At 33.2% G+C, this 18,529-nt stretch overlaps 1 protein-coding gene across 5 annotated transcripts in view; it reads right to left on the bottom strand.

Moving 5' to 3' along the window:
- Positions 1 to 18,529, bottom strand: part of LOC118186934 (patronin-like) — a 275,820-nt gene that overhangs the window by 69,016 nt on the left and 188,275 nt on the right. For all 5 annotated transcript variants that reach the window (XM_085823647.1, XM_085823648.1, XM_085823644.1 and 2 more), the window contains 3 exons: positions 17,862 to 18,110; positions 2,371 to 2,491; positions 1,686 to 1,762 (listed from right to left, as the gene is read on the bottom strand). In XM_085823647.1, the coding sequence (XP_085679773.1) occupies positions 1,686 to 1,762; positions 2,371 to 2,491; positions 17,862 to 18,110 (447 nt within the window). The remainder of the gene's footprint in view (positions 1 to 1,685; positions 1,763 to 2,370; positions 2,492 to 17,861; positions 18,111 to 18,529) is intronic.

Below are 18,529 nucleotides of genomic sequence, written 5' to 3'. Positions count from 1 at the left end.
AGAAACTTCCGAGTACACTTCTCACATCTCACATCTTTAAAAATGCGATTTTGGCAACAAATTTTCATCGTATTTCTTATGTCACTGTTTTTAAGAGATTGGGATATTTCATTGCCATTTATATATATATATATATATATATATATAATACATTTTTATTGATAAAGTTGTTTTGTAGAGTAAAATTCTGCACGGAATTTTATGTTTTTGAGTTGCTTTCATGTTATTTTTTGCTTATTTCACTGTTTGTAAGATATTGAAAAGTTTTGCATGACTTTTTTTCTTTAACAGAAAATTGGTTAATTTTTTTATTAGGATAATTAATATTTGTATTAAGGGATATAGCTTATTTCATTGAAATTCTTTTTTCTCTTGAAAATGTAAGATAAAATATCATTAATTATACTTTGCTTTTCAGAATTTTTTGTTTTTTGTATTCTTTTATGTTTATTTGTTTTTATTGCTCATTTCATTTTTTAAGATATTGAAAAGTTTTGAGTGATTTTTTTTAGGAAACAAAGTTCTTAACCTCCTTTATACCATTTGAGTTCTTAAGATTTTGCAAAGGAAAGTTGGTTAATTTATTTATTAGGATAATTAATATTTGTATTAAGGGATATTGCTTATTTCATTGTAATTTTGTTATACGTAATAACTTTTTTTATGAAGTTTTTCTGCAGAGTAAAATTCTATGCAGTTTTTAAATTTAATGTTTGGTGCTCCCTTCAGCCATTTTCCCGGTACATTTAAAAGCTAAACGAAGGCTGGCAGCGAAGCTGCTAATAACCAATAAACATACGTGGTCACCGAAAACGTGGGTCAGAATGCCGAGTTGTGGAAACATTAAGTTTTGCAGCCACCAGAAGACTCTACACAACACTGAGAACATTGCCTGCAGACCTGAGAGAAAGCAATGTCGACAATAAGCCTGGTCCAGCCACGTGAAGGTGGCAGGTCTTGACTTTTGTTCTGATTCTGTGAGTGCAAGAAGGAGCCAAAAGACTAATTAAACATCAAGTGATGAAAAATTTCTTTGTGTTTAACTAGTGTGACAAGGTGATAAATAACTGTTTTACTTTAATCTGTTGAAATTCTTAAATGTTTTGTGGTGTGAAAAGAAGAATCTTCATTCCTTTCCAAGCTATGTCACCTATTTCCCCGATATGTTTATATCCAAAATTCAACTTCATTTGCAACAGTAAAGATCGTGTTATTTATTTATTTATTACAATAGCAAACACGCTGTTATTTTGACATATGTTGAAAACAGAAAAGTAATTTTAGATGTATCCTATTAAGATAGCTTTTACTTACAGTTAGAATCCACTATAATGCAATATACTCAAAATAAAACTGAATGCGAAAGGTTGCATTAATTCAGACAGCATTCTTGTTAACTTACTAAATGTGAAAATTCCATAATTCTAATCAAAGAAAATTTTAATTAATATGTGATATGTATAATGACTAAGTTCCTGGCCAACAGTAAACTGAGTAATTTGCAATTTAAGAGTGTGGTATATCTTAGGAAAATTTTTCATGTCACTTCTGTCGCAAAAAAGATGTCTAAAATGATACAATGCCAATTTTTTCTCATTATGCTTTGGTACAAAATTTTCTTGACCAATTAAACAAAAATGAGTAACAATATTTTATTGTACAGAATAACAAAAGTATAAACTTACCATTTGAAAAATTAGATTTTTTTGTAAGTACCTTTTCGGATAATTTTTCTTTGCTACCATAATTTCTAGGACGATTGCTAAAAAGAAAGAATATATATATATATATATATATATATATTTTGGTAGTATACCAGGAAAGAATTTTTCAAATTTACATAAGCAAGGCCATTTACTTATAATAATCAATATTATGCCAATGTTTCAATAAAAGGAAATTATTAAACAGAGATAAAAATAGAATCAGAATATGACATTTACTGTCAATTGCATTTGTTTATAGCTGTTTTACCTATTTACAAGTGAAAAAGGATAATTACTTAAGTAAACATAACATAAAAATTAGCATGAGATTTTAATAATGCATTCCATTTTTAGCTCTGTGAGCAACCGGTGGCAAGAAAAACACTTGAGGTTAATTTAATTATTCAGAGGTTCCTTATATATTAAAATTAATGAAAATTATGATTTCCAGGTTTTAAGAGTTCAGTTTTTAAATTTTCTTTTCTTATTGCTGTTTACGAAATAACATATTTTTATAAACATTAACTTGTTATAAATGAAATAAAGAATAACAGAAGAAAAAGCATTCAAGAAATGTACTCTAGGTTAAAAAATACATATATTAAATACACAATAAATTATCTGCTTTAGATTTCAACAAGAATAAAAAAAATCAGCTATTTACCCAGTTCTGATATCTGGCAAACTTGATGTAGAGCCTCCATAAGAATCAGATCTTAAATTTGGTATAGGACTGCAGGGAGTTTGAGATTTATGGCTGGGGAAGCTACTAAGTGATTTTGAACCTGCAAATAACATAGAAATAAAAAAAATCATTATTTAATATTGCAGTACCTTCATTATTATGGAAAACTGCCACAATGTTAACAAGCATTTGCATATTTTTAAAAGAGTATTGCATAATTTTAATTAAAGCTACATTATTTAACATTTTACACAATGAATAATAATACAGTGAAAGTCTTGTAATAAACACATTTATACTGAATTATTGCCCATACTGAATTTCAAATATTAACACTGAATTACACTTAAGAGTTAGTTATTTTAAGGTAATGAGTAAATTCATAATAAATGCTCCATGAAAAAAAACTAAGACTTTTTTTTTGGGGGGGGGCAAGATTAAAACAAGAAACTAAGATAAAAAAATAATAATTATTGCTATGAAGTCATAAATTATATAAAAAGTGGAAAAGTCAGATAAAGAATGCATTATAGCATTATAGCAAATGAATGTAAACTACCATGCAGTACATTAAGCACCATTTAAAAAAGAAAAAAATAAATAATGCCCCCCCCCCAAATGCAGGGGAAAAACCGATTATCCAAAGGTTGACAGCGTAAAAATGGATTCATACACCTGCTTACCTCTGTACCCATTCTATACTTAAAATAAACAGCAATAATTTTTAAAGCAAAGAATTTTAATTCAAGTTCTGTCCAGTGAAAACTTTGAAAACTGCTACTATATATTTAAAACAATTACTCCAAGAGACAAAAGGAGCAGTAGATAATAAAATTGTGGAAAAAAAAAAAAAAACAGATAGAACAAAATTACTCAGTTTTAATATTAATACAATCTTTTATAAAAATGAGAACTAGCATATTTTAATAGCTTCTGCCACGTGAAGAACACACAGAAGTGAGCAAAGATCGGTGAGACAATTTTGCTAGCTGCCCATTCTGATGTCACAACAAAAATATAAGCTTTTGTTATAAGCATATCTTCTTTATGTTTTAAATAATGCATAACTTTATACATGCATGTGATATGAAAGCTTAAATTACTCAATAAATTATGTAAAACCCACTTTTTGACTGAAATAACAGATTTAAAAAAATGAATTCAAAATTTACTTGCTTCTACACAAATGCTGCTCCACATATAACTCAAAAATCAAAATGAGCAAGACATAATACATACAAATATCAGAAATGGGTATAATAAGCATACACTTTGCATAAATTACTACATAAATTTATTTTTCATTATGAAGTTTCAGGCTGATTTACTTTAAGACATACAAACACAGCACATTCAGAAATTAAGCTCTGTAATAATAATAATAATAATAATAATAATAATAATAAAAAAACACGAAAGAAGATTTGTTCTCTAACCCCTCAGAGCATTTCCCTACACATTCCTCCTATTACTAAGGCGTACCACATAAATTTTTCTACTCCTCTCTAAAACAAATTTGCTACATATCCATTCAGCCAATCCCGCACTTCTTGTTTCTAACTATCAAACCATGCTCCAGTAAGGAACATTTTCAAATGCAAGGAGGGGGCGGTGTGGCAGGAGAGAATGGAATCCACTGAGAATAATTTTCAGTAGCTCCATCAGTTTTTGATAACTCACTACAAAAGTTCTTGATGTTCCTTAAAAGCATATGAAAAGCAAAGATACATTGAAGCATTTGTGAATATTATTCCTGTCAACAAACATCATCAGTGCTACATATCAAAGAGAAAAATCTGACTCTTCACTAGCATTAATTTGAATTAAGTGTCAGTTAACAAAATCCATACAGTTATTAGATAGCTGTAATTAATTATGTACATGCTAAAAGCACAGAAGGAAAACAGAATATGTAGAGCAGAGAATCAGCCAGCAAACAGGATCACCTTCATGCTATTCATGTCTATATCTAAGAAGGGTGAATAATGTTTCAGTCTCTCACTATTTGTTTCAGTTCAGTGGTTCTCAAACTTTTTCACCTCAAGTACCCCTTTCACTGATGTTAGAAGATAACTCCTCCTACTTTCCAAAACTTGAAAAACACATATACATTTATATAGATTTTGATTATTTTTAATGGTACAGTGGGAAGCAGATGGAGTCAGGCTGACTGCATTCTTTCCTGAAATTATAGAATAGTTAAACTTCACAGATTGTGTGCAACCTGTTTTAGAGTAACAGAAGCAAACTGAAGTTTACCTACACGACAGGAAAACTTAGTAGCATAAAACTGTTAATCTACATCAAGGAGTGGAAACTATTTTTTGGAACAGGCCATATAATAAAAATTTTGGGCTTGGTCGGCCATAAATTATTTCCATTTATTAATAAATGTATTATAGAACAAATTAAATTTTGAACCAAAGTTATGAATGCTATTGTTTTCTCTGAGAAAATTCAGAGAGAGTTAAACCAGAAAAGTTAGTACCTCCTATTATTAAAGTTGGCTACAAATAGTCATCTGTTACTAATGATCTGTATTGCAACTTACATAATTCTTTTATAAAAATGTCTTTTCACACTGTTAAATACTCCCAAATACAGGTATAAATACCTGTACATATAATTTTAACTGACCATATGTATCTTCCAAGATATTATAGAACTGAGCTATCCATTCTGTTAAATATTACTTTAAGCATATCATCCTTTTTCAGATCAGTCACTTCCAACTGAAGGTCTGACTTGAGCTTCTCAATTGTACAGTCAAATGGATTCTGTAAGATGTCTTTTGCATTTATTTCAAGATATGATAAACACTGTTGCAACTGAAGTTTAAAGTCAGAAAATATATTCACCCTGAATTTTTGGCGACATTTTCGCTAATACAGTACAAAGTCCGAGATCCAGATGTCCAATATCCCCAATATCTGAAATGATCTAAAATCCGGACCTCAAAACCAGCACCAACTTTTTTTTTAATGCTTTACGCATGCGCATTTCATTTTTTCCCCCATAGATAAAACATATAGAGAGTCCTGATTCTTAATTTCCATTTGGCCCTAAATAAATACCTTGTTATTGAAGAAACAATAATTTAGCATAAATTTGAGTGATCAATAATTTGGCTCTAGCTATATGCTTGGCATACATATCAAACAAAAACATTCTACATAGAAATGTCATTGCAAACATCTATCCTACTTATCAAACCCCAACTTATTTTATATCCCTGATGCAAACTTGGGGAATCATTATTTATTATACTTTGCTTTCATCATCACATGCTTATCAATACATGAAAACTTGAGTAATGACTAATGCAGCGATGTCCAAACCTTTTTATTATTAGTACAAAGGGAATATGGTAACCTTTTATGTTGACATTATTACACTTGGCAATGACTACAGATTTAAGTTAAATGTGCAAAGAAATACTGATGAAGAAAAATTTAACAAAAATTTATTTCCATATGCTAAAAATAGATTTTGCTAATGATACTCATAAGCCAAAAGATTACATTTAGCACTATTTGAATTAAGAATAACTTATTTGCTTTTCACATAAACCCAGAAGCAGCGCTAGAGCTCGCATGGCCGCACTGGGTGGCAGAATTTAGGGAAGACAAGATTTTTGGAATTTAGAGAAGCAACGAGCGACAAAATTAAAGGATGAAAATAATTTTAGAATTTAGAGTTAGTACTGGGATCCAAAATTTAGGGGTGGCAAAAATTTAAAACTTAGAGAAGCATTTGGCAGCAGAATTTAGGACCCCCAGAGCCTGCATCAGACGGTAAGATACCTACTGCTGACCCTCGATAAGTGTGGGAATTTGTTTATTCAGGACTCTTGATGTGGAAATTTATATTGTCAGGATTCAGATATGCGTTAAGCATGTGCAACAAATAGACGTAAGTATAATAAATAACTAAACTAATACAATCAGGCTTAACTGTCTCAGTGTGCGATAGAAGAAAGACAAAATTTACTGGAACAACTTGCCTTTTGTTGCCAATCTCATGACACATAGCTAATAATGTATAGTGGATGTTATTAAGCTGGGCTAAAATTATACTTTACTGATTCCAAGGAATTTCCGACAATATAGCAGATTGCACTGTTCCTTAACACTCTGATTTGACCCAGCTTAATTATTTTTTACAGCAATTTGATGAAATAAAAGTTTCAATTTTCGATCATGTCAAGAAGAGTTTCTAATTCTGGAGCTGCAGCAGGATCTACAAAGCAAAAGCATGTTTCAATGTCCATTAAACAAGAAGTGGAACTGCTGTAAAAAATGAATAAAGGTATATCTGTCTAAAAATTATGCAAGGAGAATGGCACTGGATAGTCAACTGTAAATGACATAAGAAAACAGAAAAAGGAACTTTTTGAATTTTTTGTGGATTCCAACACTCCTCACTACAAATAACAGAAAAAATTATTCGTTATTTTAAAAGTGAAGATCATGACAAAGTGATTATTGAATGGGCCAGACAGTATTGCAGCGAGGGCGTGCTGTTGAGGGGTCACATGCTAATGGCGCAAGCTAAAATATTTCACTAAGAAATTAACTTAAAAACCGAGTGAACGTTGGTTAAACAAATTTAAAAATTGCCATGGTGTAGGGCGATTAAGAATTTCAGGGAAAAAAGCTTCAGCGGATACTGAAGCTGCTGAACTATTTGCAGATGAATTCATTGAACTCAATAGTAGTTAAAAGTTATCAGCTACACATATTTACAATGCTGATGAAGCTGGTCTTTTTTGGCAATATGTACCACAAAATATCTTCGCAATCTCTATAGAAAGGGCTCCAACTCGTGTCAAAGATTCCCAAGCGAGACCACAATTTTAGTACATATAAAAGTGGCAGGAACGCACAAATGTAAACCTTTTGTAATCGGAAAAAATACACAACCTTGAATATTTAAAAGAGTAAAAGGTTTCCTGTTATATATTGTGCAAATAAAAGAACACAGAGGACACAAGTATTAATGGTTGATTGGTTTGAAAATCATTTCATAACCGAGGCTCAGCAGAATTTGTTTGGTTTACCTGATAATGCAGAAATAATCCTGATTGTAGACAACTGTTCGGCTCATACTTCAGTTAATTTTTAAAGTTTTAGTGAAAGATAATGTATCTGTACTATTCTTTCCTTCAAACTGTATGCCAATCTTTCAGCCTATGGATATCCGAACAAAGGGTGCGCTGAAATGCAAATATAAAGTAGAATTTTTAAAACCCATGTTAAATTTCTTGAATAATGGCCAGACAATCCAAGAATTTTTGAAATATTTCAGCGTAAAATCTGCTTTGTGGAGCATCGCAAGATCGTGTGAGGCTGTGTTTCCAGATGCTTGGCATAATTTATGGTCAGCTAGCATATTTCATGGTGAGGTTGATGAATATGAGAGCTGTGAATGTGAAGGTTTTTGGATATTGCAAACCAAATGCTAAATTTTCCAATTGATAGATTTTTAAAAGAAATGTGGAGAAGCGGTAATGAATGAAGACAATATTATAGAAGTTTTTCATTGCAATGACAATGTTCCAATTATCAATCAATTAATGGACGATGGAATCTGTAGTATGGTTTTAGATCCAGGAAATATCGCTACTGATAGTGAATAACGCGACAGAGATGTTACTGAAAATGAAAAAAATTTGATTGACAAGTTAGTGGAAATTCTCGACACAGCAATTACAGGCCTTGAACAATGGAACTTTTAACTGAATAAGAAATTATGTCTGTCTACAGAACTAAAGAGAAAATATTAGCATTAAAAAAAGCAACTTAAACAACTTACATTGCAAGAAATGTTTAATAAAGTAAACAAAAATATTAAGCTGCTTTTTTTTTTTTTTTTTTTTTTTTTTGTTACACTTTAGATTATAAATACTTCATTATTTCATACCTTCAATTCTATAAGTTCTACATGCCATCTTAAAAGTGACTGATGATCTATGAATCCGGAGTTGCCGAATTCCCGGCGAATCTGGATCTCGGACTTTGTGCTGTATTTGAAATTCTTTACAACATGGAAAATGATTAAACTTGTTTAATGTGATTTGTGTTTCAAAACAATGCAAGTTTTGAGCGATAAGGTTTTACAAGAGAATATGTTTCATATAAAAGCACTGTTTTTTCTCTCCTGTAATTTTGTTAAGATATCTCTGATATCTGTACGAAAGGCTAATTTTCATAGCCATTCACTGTTTGAAAAAGTTGTTCGGGAAAGTTTTTCTCATTTAGAAAAATATCTGTTACTTGTCGGAGTTAAAAAAAAAATCTTAATAAACTTTTCCATTGCTGACCCATCAAACTGTTATATGGCAAGGCAATTTAAGATATTTGGCATCAAACTATATATATATACATATAAAAGGGGGGGGGACAGATTATTCCAAGACAGAAAGTAAAGTTAATGGCTGACACAACTGGTTCAATAACACATTAGGCATACTGAGGTGTTTCCCACAAACAGCCTGCTCCTAAATAATACAATGAATTACCAAAAGTTTTGAACAATTAGCTTCTACACAAGCTTTAAAAATTTGAATTTAATCCTTTCCCCATTCCACACATGCTTTTACCACCATCAGCAAAAGCAAAAGTAAAGCAAAATAAACATTAATAGCAATTTTAACATTTTGTATGTTACCTTTATTTATTAAATATCATGTTCTTTGCACTTAAGTCATAAAAATCAGTTATCATTGATAAACCCTAGGTTACATAGTGTTCTATCCAACTCGTAGTACCATAATTGCCCACTCTGATGCAAACCATACAAGGCTCTATCTAAACGACACACAAAAGTTTCTTTATCTCGCTCTACAAAACCCTGAGGTTGGGACATGTAAATTTCCTCTGATAAAGGAGCGTAGAGATAGGCACTTTTTACGTCGCATTGTATATTTGCCCATCCAAGGTGTGCAACTAAAAGGGAGAAAAAGAGCCTTATTACTGAAAAGTTGACTACAGGCGAGTAGGTTTCATCATAGGTATCGTATTTAATTTGCCGATAACCCTGAGCCACTAAACGAGCTTTAAAACGAAAGTTTCCAAATTCGTCACGTTTAATGTTGAAAATCCACCTACAACCTAGTGGAGTCTTGTCTTTAGGAAGTGGAACAAGATGCCATACCTTATGCTTTCGCATGTTGGCCATTTCCTCTTCCATTGCCTCTATCCATTTAAGCTTTTCTGTGGATTTCATTGCCTGGTTATAAGTGTTTGGAATTGAAACCTCTAGTCAGCTATCTCGGGTATATGACGTTGAAGGAGTGCCAGTTGGGTCGATTTCACCACTATAAGTATTGCTTCCCTTGAAATCAAACAAGGTAGGATCATACTGAATATTATGTTCAGTGCAATACCTTTCTACATCATTTGGTGATCGTAGTCTTTGATTAGACCCCCTCTCAAAATAATACACATCCGTACGAGTGCCATCTGGCCTTGGAACAGGTTTACGAAGCCAAGTTACTTGTCTCAATGTAGATTGAGGGTCAGTGCCAGTTGTAGAAGAAGGTACATTGGTATCGGTTCTTTACTCTATTTCAGGAAAATAGCCAACTGGAGTATCAGTAGATTGGAACTCTACCTTTTCTTCAGATTCCAAATCAGGAAGGATGCCCAGTACAGCTCCACTGCCATTTTTCTGCATTCCAATTGACTCTTTAAAAGTAGCATTTAGGGTTTCTACTACCTTTTGCTCATTTTCCAACCAAATCTTGTACCCTTTTGTTCGTACACTGTACCCAATCAATCAGCCTTTCGTTGCCTTTGGATCAAGCTTAGCATTTCTTTTAGCCTTTGGAATTCCCACATAGGCAATCGTTCCAAATGCCTTAAGGTGACGTACTGATGGTTTCCGCTTAGTGCACAATTCGAATGGGGTTCTATTTTGGCCCTTATGACAGATTCTATTAAATGAATATGCAAAATACATTACTGCATCCGACCAAAATTCGGAACTCATTCCACTATCATATAAGATTGCACGTACATTGTTGAGAGCTGTCTGATTAAATCTCTCACAAACTCCATTCTGTTCTGGAGTATATACATCTGTAAATTCGTGCTTTACACCATTTTTATTACAATATGACCTGAATTGATCATTATCATATTCTCGCCCATTGTCAGTCCTAAAGTATTTCAACCTAAGGTTCAAAGATCTTTCCGAACATGCTATATGCCTTTCAAATACTTCAAACACCTGACTTTTCTCCACAATGGGGTACACTACCACGTAACCAGAATATTCGTCAATAAAGGAAATGAAATAACGTTCACTATTCCTACCTGGAATGTTAACAGGTTCCCATACATCGGAAAAAACCCTTTCAAGCGGCCTCTTTACTTGAATACCTTCTAAGGGTCTATAGGAGATTCGTCTTTGCTTATTGATTTGGCAATGTTCACAAAACAAATTAGGTGACTGCTTTAACACAGGAAGACCTCGAACTGAATGTCTTACTAGTCCTGACAATAGCACCATAATTTATATGACCAAACCGACCATGCCATAATTCACTATCATTATGCTGAACTGTGGATGCCTCAAATTTTACAGATTTGCCCCCCTTTTTGACTATTTTCGGGAATACATGATAGTTACTTCCTATCAACTTAGCCTTGTACAAAGTTTCATTTTCATCATCAGTAACTTTAATTTGCCCATTTTTACCATAAAATCTTGCTCCATTGATATCCACCCTAGGTCCAGATATTAAATTTCGTCTCAGTTCAGGTGAGTATAACACATCTTTAAGCAAAATAACCGTATCCCCAAATTTCATTTTAACAGTACCCTTCCCATGAATTGGAAAAGTTACCCCATCAATAACCGCTAGCATATTCTCATTTTTCACAGGAGAAAAAGTATCAAACAATTCACGATTTTTACAAAAATGATGAGATGCAGCTGTATCAAAAATCCAACTATCATCATTTTCCTCCAAATTGTTAACATTAGCTTAAGCTATAGAATGGGACTGAGCATGGGAATTATTTTTACCTTTACTCAACTTGGGTTTATTTTTACACTTAGGAGATGTTTTTATTACTACTAGATACAGCTGAGGAAACAGAAGAAGCAGGTGAGGGTGATCTGGAAAAATTACCTCTCATTCTACAGTATTTTTGAATATGACCTGGACGGCCACATTTATAACACTTGAGCCCTTTAATCTGCTTAAATTTGTGTTCACAGTGAGTACTTTGGACTTCTATAGTCTTATTGGAATTTCCTCTATCTATCTCTCTTAAGTTAAGACGTGTTTCCTCTGCTAGTATTTCAAGTTCAACATTTTTAAAAATGAACTTTTCATCTGGCCACCTCAAAACATTCTGAACTACTTGATCAAATTTATCTGGAAGGAACCTAAGAAACTGGAAACATATATATACGTCTCTTACAGCCTGATTAATATCAGCTAACTGTTCAGTTACGCGTTTTAATCTCAAAGAAAATAAACTAATGCTTTCATTTGGCTTAATTTTACAATTTAAGAACTCTGAAAACAAGGACATATGTCTTGACCGATAATCTGGCTGGAAGTATTTGGCAAGCATATTCCATGCCACTACTGGGTCATCAATTTCACTTATCAAGTTTCTATATTCAGGGCTTACATTCATATAAATTAACGATAATGCCAATCGACTTCTATTTTGATAGTCGGCTATAATTTCTTTTGTAATACCCTTAACATCATTTAAATCAGGACATTTTTCAATACCTTTGACCAAAAGCCATGCATTTTTTTCATTTAAAACTAATTTCATATCTTTGGACCATGTAAAGTAATTACATGCCTCAAGTTTAGCAATATTATGCATGACACTAACAGTAGCCATATTTGAATTTAAAAAAAAAAAAACCGCCCCCCAATCTCTTAAGTTCTAAATTAACTTTAAACTTCAAAAGTCTGCACTAAAAATAACTCGGAAGCTGGTGGCCCATAACCAAAATGATGCTAAAGCAAAGTTTAAAGTTTATAAAATTAAACATTTAGCAGTAGTAGCAATAAAAGCTCCCTGAGATATCATGTTGTGCAGACATTGAAGACAATAATAAGGTTTTGAACTTAACCAATTTATTAACAATATAATAAAGAATAAAAACACAGCAAATAAATTTCAACAATATCAGAGTCTTAGGAAAAATATAATATAACCATCATTCATCAAATAATATTTTTACCTGGTCTCCAAAACACTGGCATTCAATACAAACAAAAATGTCCTAAACATTAATTATGCAGCCTAAAAGTGAAGTTGGCTACACATTCAAAACGTCCATGATCAATGGTTGAGAAAACAGCTGAAATTTAAATCAAGTTCTTGTAAGCACTCAAAACTGGCCTAACTCCGTTTGCATTAGTTTAACACGAGGAATCGCCGCTCACGTATTCTAAATGCCTCCTTTATTGAAGAACATGGATGCCGCCCACGGCAGTCACTCAAATGGTAGCCTCTGGAACCAAGGAATTTATTCCGGAACAATAATCTTGTGGACATGAACCAAGGAACCCCATTCCGGAACAACCATCCCGCAGACAGGCACCAAGGAACTTTATTCAGGAACAGCCATCCCGCAAACCGGAACCAAGGCACTTTATTCACCGGGCTGCATGCATCCTTCTGAAGGGGCTGGAAACCGCTCACTCAAGTGCCAGGAAAGCAGGAACTTTATGACTTACTTTTTTCTGGTCATTAACTACTAAAGCGTTTTTGCCAGTAGATCGCATTAAAGTGCACTAGGCAAAGATATTTTCAAATAAATGGTACTAGGGAAGTACCATCACCCGTGGGCAAAGAAAATTCAGCTGCGTGAGCAGGCATATCTTAATACTTACGAAAGTAGTCGTTCATCATAAAAATTGTGCAGTGGTAAAGCAATGGCATTAAATTGAAGCATGCAGGCAGGTTCAGTGAGTTGTATGGCAAATGCAGGTGGTGAGTGCAATATAGCTAGTAAGAGTGCAGGATAAGCAATAGTGAGACATCATGAAAATGGTGCGAAGACAGTTTGAGGCTGTGAATGGCATAAGAGTTCAAAGTCCTTCAGAAGTATGCAGTAGTTAGATAGGCCGTAAAAAGTTCGTAGAATCATATGATAAAGTAAAAATTCATACAAAATAATTTTTAAAAAAATGAAACAGTAACATAAAAATCTTGAATAAAAAATTTTCTTGATTAACATAAGTATAAGATGCAACACAAATAAAGAGTTCAAGTAAATTTTAAAATTAAATTACAAGTTACCACCATAACGAATTGTGATGAATTGTCCTTGGGCGTTTCACAGCATATTCAATGGTTGGATCATAATCCAACATTTGTTTAATTGCGTTATACTGACTATGCTTCATCTTCTCGAAGTTGTGAGCTGTCATGAGTATAAAGTTATGCACAGATGGAATATCCAGGTCGTTATGAATTATAGAGTTTCTCACGTACCAAGGTGCATTCACAATGCTACGTAGAATTTTATTTTGAAGTATATCCAATTTTTTGCGCTCAGTTTTATTGGCGATTGCCCATGCCGGCACTGCATATAGTATGATCGGTCGAATTAGAGATATGTAAAGCATTTTCTTTATTTTTAGACTGAGCTTCGATTTTTTGCCGATAATAGGATAAATTGCCATGTAGGCTGCATTTGCTTTGTTTAAGATATAAGAAACATGATCTTTGAAGTTCAGAGATTTATCTATGTAAACACCTAAATATTTATAGGAATTAGCTACAGGGATTAGAGTTCTATCTAAGTAGATATCAGTATTAATTCTTAATCTTGTTTTGTATCTCCGATTGAGCACAATACAACATTTAGAGGCGTTGAGCTTAATTTTCCAAGTCTTGCACCAGTAATTGATCATATTGAGATGCATTTGTAAATTACTTAGAACGAGCTGGGGACTTCTGGATTCAGTCAGTACTACAGTGTCGTCAGCATATTTGAGTATTTTCGTGTTGAATGGGTGCGGGAAATCATTGATATAAACATTATAGAGCATTATATTATGGGGGAAAGAACAGATCCTTGCAGCACCCCGCTATGAATTCTTTTTCTGACAGATAAGGCGTCACCACAGCGAACTTGAAAAGTCCTGTTTTTCAGATAGGAACTAATGAGTTTTACGAAACTGTTTGGAAGCATAAAATTATTCAATTTATGCAGGAGGCCCGCATGCCACACTCTATCAAAGGCCTTTTCGAAATCGAGAGAGCATGCAGCCACCCCGTTTTTCTTAGTAAAGGCTTGCGAAACAAATTCCACCAAATTGAGAATTTGATGAGTCGTGCAGTGTCCACTGCGGAAGCCGAATTGCAGATCATCTATTAAATTGAGTCTTTCGAGATGGTTAGTGAGCCTTGAGCAGAGGATTTTCTCAAATACTTTTCCTAATGAAGGTAAAAGACTGATAGGTCTGTAGGAAGTGACGAGTTTAGGATCTTTCTTTGGTTTTAAGATATTGACTATTATGGAGTGTTTCCATTGCTGAGGGAAATAATTATTTCGGATGCAGGCATTAAAAATATTGACTATGTTAGTAATACAACGTCTAGGAAGAGCTTTAAGTGCTTCATTGCTAATCTGATCATAGCCTTTGGCTTTCCTTGGCTTGAGTTTGTGAATAATTTCTCTTACTTCTCTTGGTGAAGTAAAGGGAATGAAATTTGTTATAGGATAATTATTAATACTGTCAATGGTAAAATTAACTTCTTCTTCTTGGGAGTTATTCTCAGGCAGGTGAGGTTGAAATATTTTCTCTAATTCATTAGCCATTATATTAGCAATCTCGTCCTCAGATTGATAGGAGATTCCCATGTGATGAATTGCATGAGTTTGATTTGGTCTGCTATTTCTTAGAGATTTAGCAATTTTCCATACTGCTTGATCTTGAGGATCCAGGTTTGATAGGAGAAAGTCCCATTTTTTGTTTCTGAATTCCATAATTTCTTGCTTGATTTTCCTGTTTAAAAAGTTGATGTGCCTTTTGGCACGAGGATCTGCGGACCGCTGCCATTCCTTATGTTTTCTATTCTTCTCTGTAATAATATCTTTTATATATTTAGGAAGGGAGAGAAAATTAGAGCTTTTGCAGGGATAAGTCGCATAATTGATTGCATCTTTCATTTTAGTGGTGAATTTATAAATTTCATCTTCGATATCACCGCAATGATTATAATTATTTCTGCAATTATAGTCTTTCATAGTATCAGAGAATTGGGTCCAATTTATCTTAGTTCTGTGTTTCTTTAACGGGGGATAAAAGCCATAAAAGTCGAAGTTCACTGGAAGATGATCAGAATTTAAGTCCGTTATTACTTCTAAGAGAGGGGTATGAGGAATATTTTTAAGAAGTACAATGTCCAAAACTTCGCCGTTTCCGTTAGCACCAAATCTTGTTGGAGAAGTGGGAGCAGCAAAATTGAGGTCGTTGCTAATTAAATAGTTATGTAAAATGTTTCCATTGCTATTAGATCCTCTAGAATTCCAAGCATTATGCTTTGCGTTCAAGTCCCCTGCGATGATAGTCGGGAAGTTGGTGGAGGTTAAGATATCCAGGTCATTATTAGTCATCAGATTATTAGAAGGATTGTAAATAGAAATAAATAGGTAGGCTTCATTTAAAGCAGTATAAATGATAGCTGAAGTAAATTCGAGCAGACTATTGTGAGGAAGATCATATTCAGTATGCTTTAAGTGATTTTTAATGATAATTGCAGTACCACCCCATCTACTTCAGGTTCTGTCTTTCCTTATAATATTGTAGCCGTTTATTTTAAATTTATCGCAAGCTTTAAGGTGAGTTTCACCTATCATCATGACATCAATGTTGTACTTATCCAAGTAATCTTTAATTTCTTGATATTGTTTTATGACACCGTTCGCATTGAAATAGGAAATTTTTAAGAAGCTATTGGTAGCTGAAATCATTGCGTTTATATTGCTATGAGGTCTAAAAGTCATAGTCTAAAGAAGTGAAATATTCAATTGCGGCCATTCCGACCTCGAGTTTACCCATGATGTTTTTTGCTTTTTTAAATTCTGTAAAGAATTCTTTCGCTTTTAGGAGTTGGGTTTTTATCCACTCAAAAAATGAAACTTCTTTAGCTTCGCTTTCTTGTTTATTTTTGTTTTCCTTTTGAGTTGTCCAGCTTGGTTGATTTTTAGTATTTTCGTTTTCCGTAGCTCCAGGGAGAGTAGGAAAATCTTCTTTATTTAATTGAAATTGTTTCTGTTCATGCTTTTTCTCGTTTTGATTGCTCTTATTGAAGACTCTTTTGGGTAGGTTATCCGGATGGTATTTACATTCCTTCAAGTTGCTCGGGTGGCAATCGCCGCACAGAACGCAGAGCGCTGGTAGTTTGTCCTTGTTCTTCTTACAGGTGTAAGTTTCGTGTGGTTCGGCGCATTTAAGACACCTAAGTTTGTAATGACATAGATCTCGAGTGTGTCCGTATCTCTGGTACCTGTGGCATTGCACAGGGCCAGGTCTGGATTTGTAAGCACGGACTATGACGTCTAATCCATGAAGTTGCTTTATTTGGTAGATTTATTTACCCTTTTCGTTTCTTTTGACCTCGACTAAGAATATAGGTAGTTTAACAATTTTTCCTTCTCGGAATCTTTCAAAGCAGGAACTGAGCGACGCGAGATAGTTATAGCAGAAGTAGGAATGACGTCATTCACGGCAACCAATCAGCTTTTCAGATGACGTAACATCACGTTTCGTTTTTGCATCTCAATTAGGTTGAAACAGTCCATTCTCAATGCAAACAGTGGCAGCAAGAAAAAGAAGTAGAAGTAACTACTATATTACATTAAAATAAGAACTAAACTAAATAAACATTTCAAGGAGGAGAGATGATGCAGTAAAAGGTTTATAATAAGCTATATTTTCCAACACAATTCAACAGTAATGTCGCAAAATAATTTTAAAATATGCATACCTTTAGAATTTCCGATACACAGTCTTACGCGCTGAAGATATTTTTTTTTCCCCCCACTGTACAGCATTGCCATTGCTCACTTTTAAATCATTGAGTTTGTTAAATCTAAAATTCGTTAAAGTTTTATAAAATACGAAATCGATAATAAAACAAATTCCAAATTTCGAATTTAGGCTTTCAGATGCCCATATTCGCAGTAGGACAGTGTCATTCAAAATTGGATGGCTCTAGGTACCATTGTTTTATCACAGTACGAGAAACATACATACATTTATGCAGATTCTTCATTATTTAATTTCTTCAAATATAATACAGGGTGATAGTATTCGGTGGCAACAATTTAAAAAGTGATACAGCCTTTTAAAGTTTTCAATGCAAAATCGCAAAACGAAAACAATAATCCTTCAGGGACTACAGCCCCTTTGGACTAATAATAATGATAATAACAATAATTTTTTGCTTAGTTTCTTTTGATTAGATACTTACTTTCTAATGGCACTAGACTAGAATCATTGTGAACTTTCTCTCTTCTCCTGGTAACACAACTTGCTCGCCAAATGACAAACATATACAATAGGTCAGCAACAAATGCTAATACATTTTCTTTTATTGATGGGTGTAGGTATAACAGATCTTCAAGAGTCAAAAAGTTTATTTCTCGAGGTAAGCATTCAGAACAAAACTTTTTCACTAATTGTAAATTGTATATACCCGTAGAATCATTCCAATGTACATCTGAAAAAAAAAAAAAAAAAAAAAAAAAAGCAGCATCACAAAAAGAAATTAACCTCAATTAATTAAAAAAATAGTTATGACTTGTATTAAAAAGTTAAGTAACAAACAGAATTACACAATATTAATTGAAAATTTCAATTTGACTTATTAAACAAAAACTACGCTATGGAAGACTAAAGTACATTATAAAAAATAAGATTGCCAAGCCTCAACAAGAAACTGAAGAGTGATGAGTTTTATTCCCCAACTGTAATGCAGCAGCAACAAATTTTCTTAGAATAAATAATTTCTTTGCAGTACTTAATTCGATTTTATATTTCCCTCAGTGCTTATAAGAAAATAATTTTCACTGCTCTCTGAAGGAGTTATTAATAATATAATTATATATCACTGTTTTTTAATGACAGGATCCTGTAAAG

This window comes from Stegodyphus dumicola, chromosome 9 (genome assembly GCF_044657685.1).
Source record: "Stegodyphus dumicola isolate Sdum_Otavi_A_Nest chromosome 9, ASM4465768v1".
Taxonomy (NCBI): Eukaryota; Metazoa; Arthropoda; class Arachnida; order Araneae; family Eresidae; genus Stegodyphus; species Stegodyphus dumicola.
Note: the sequence above shows the minus strand (reverse complement) of the source record. Positions and strands in the feature narration are given on the sequence as shown.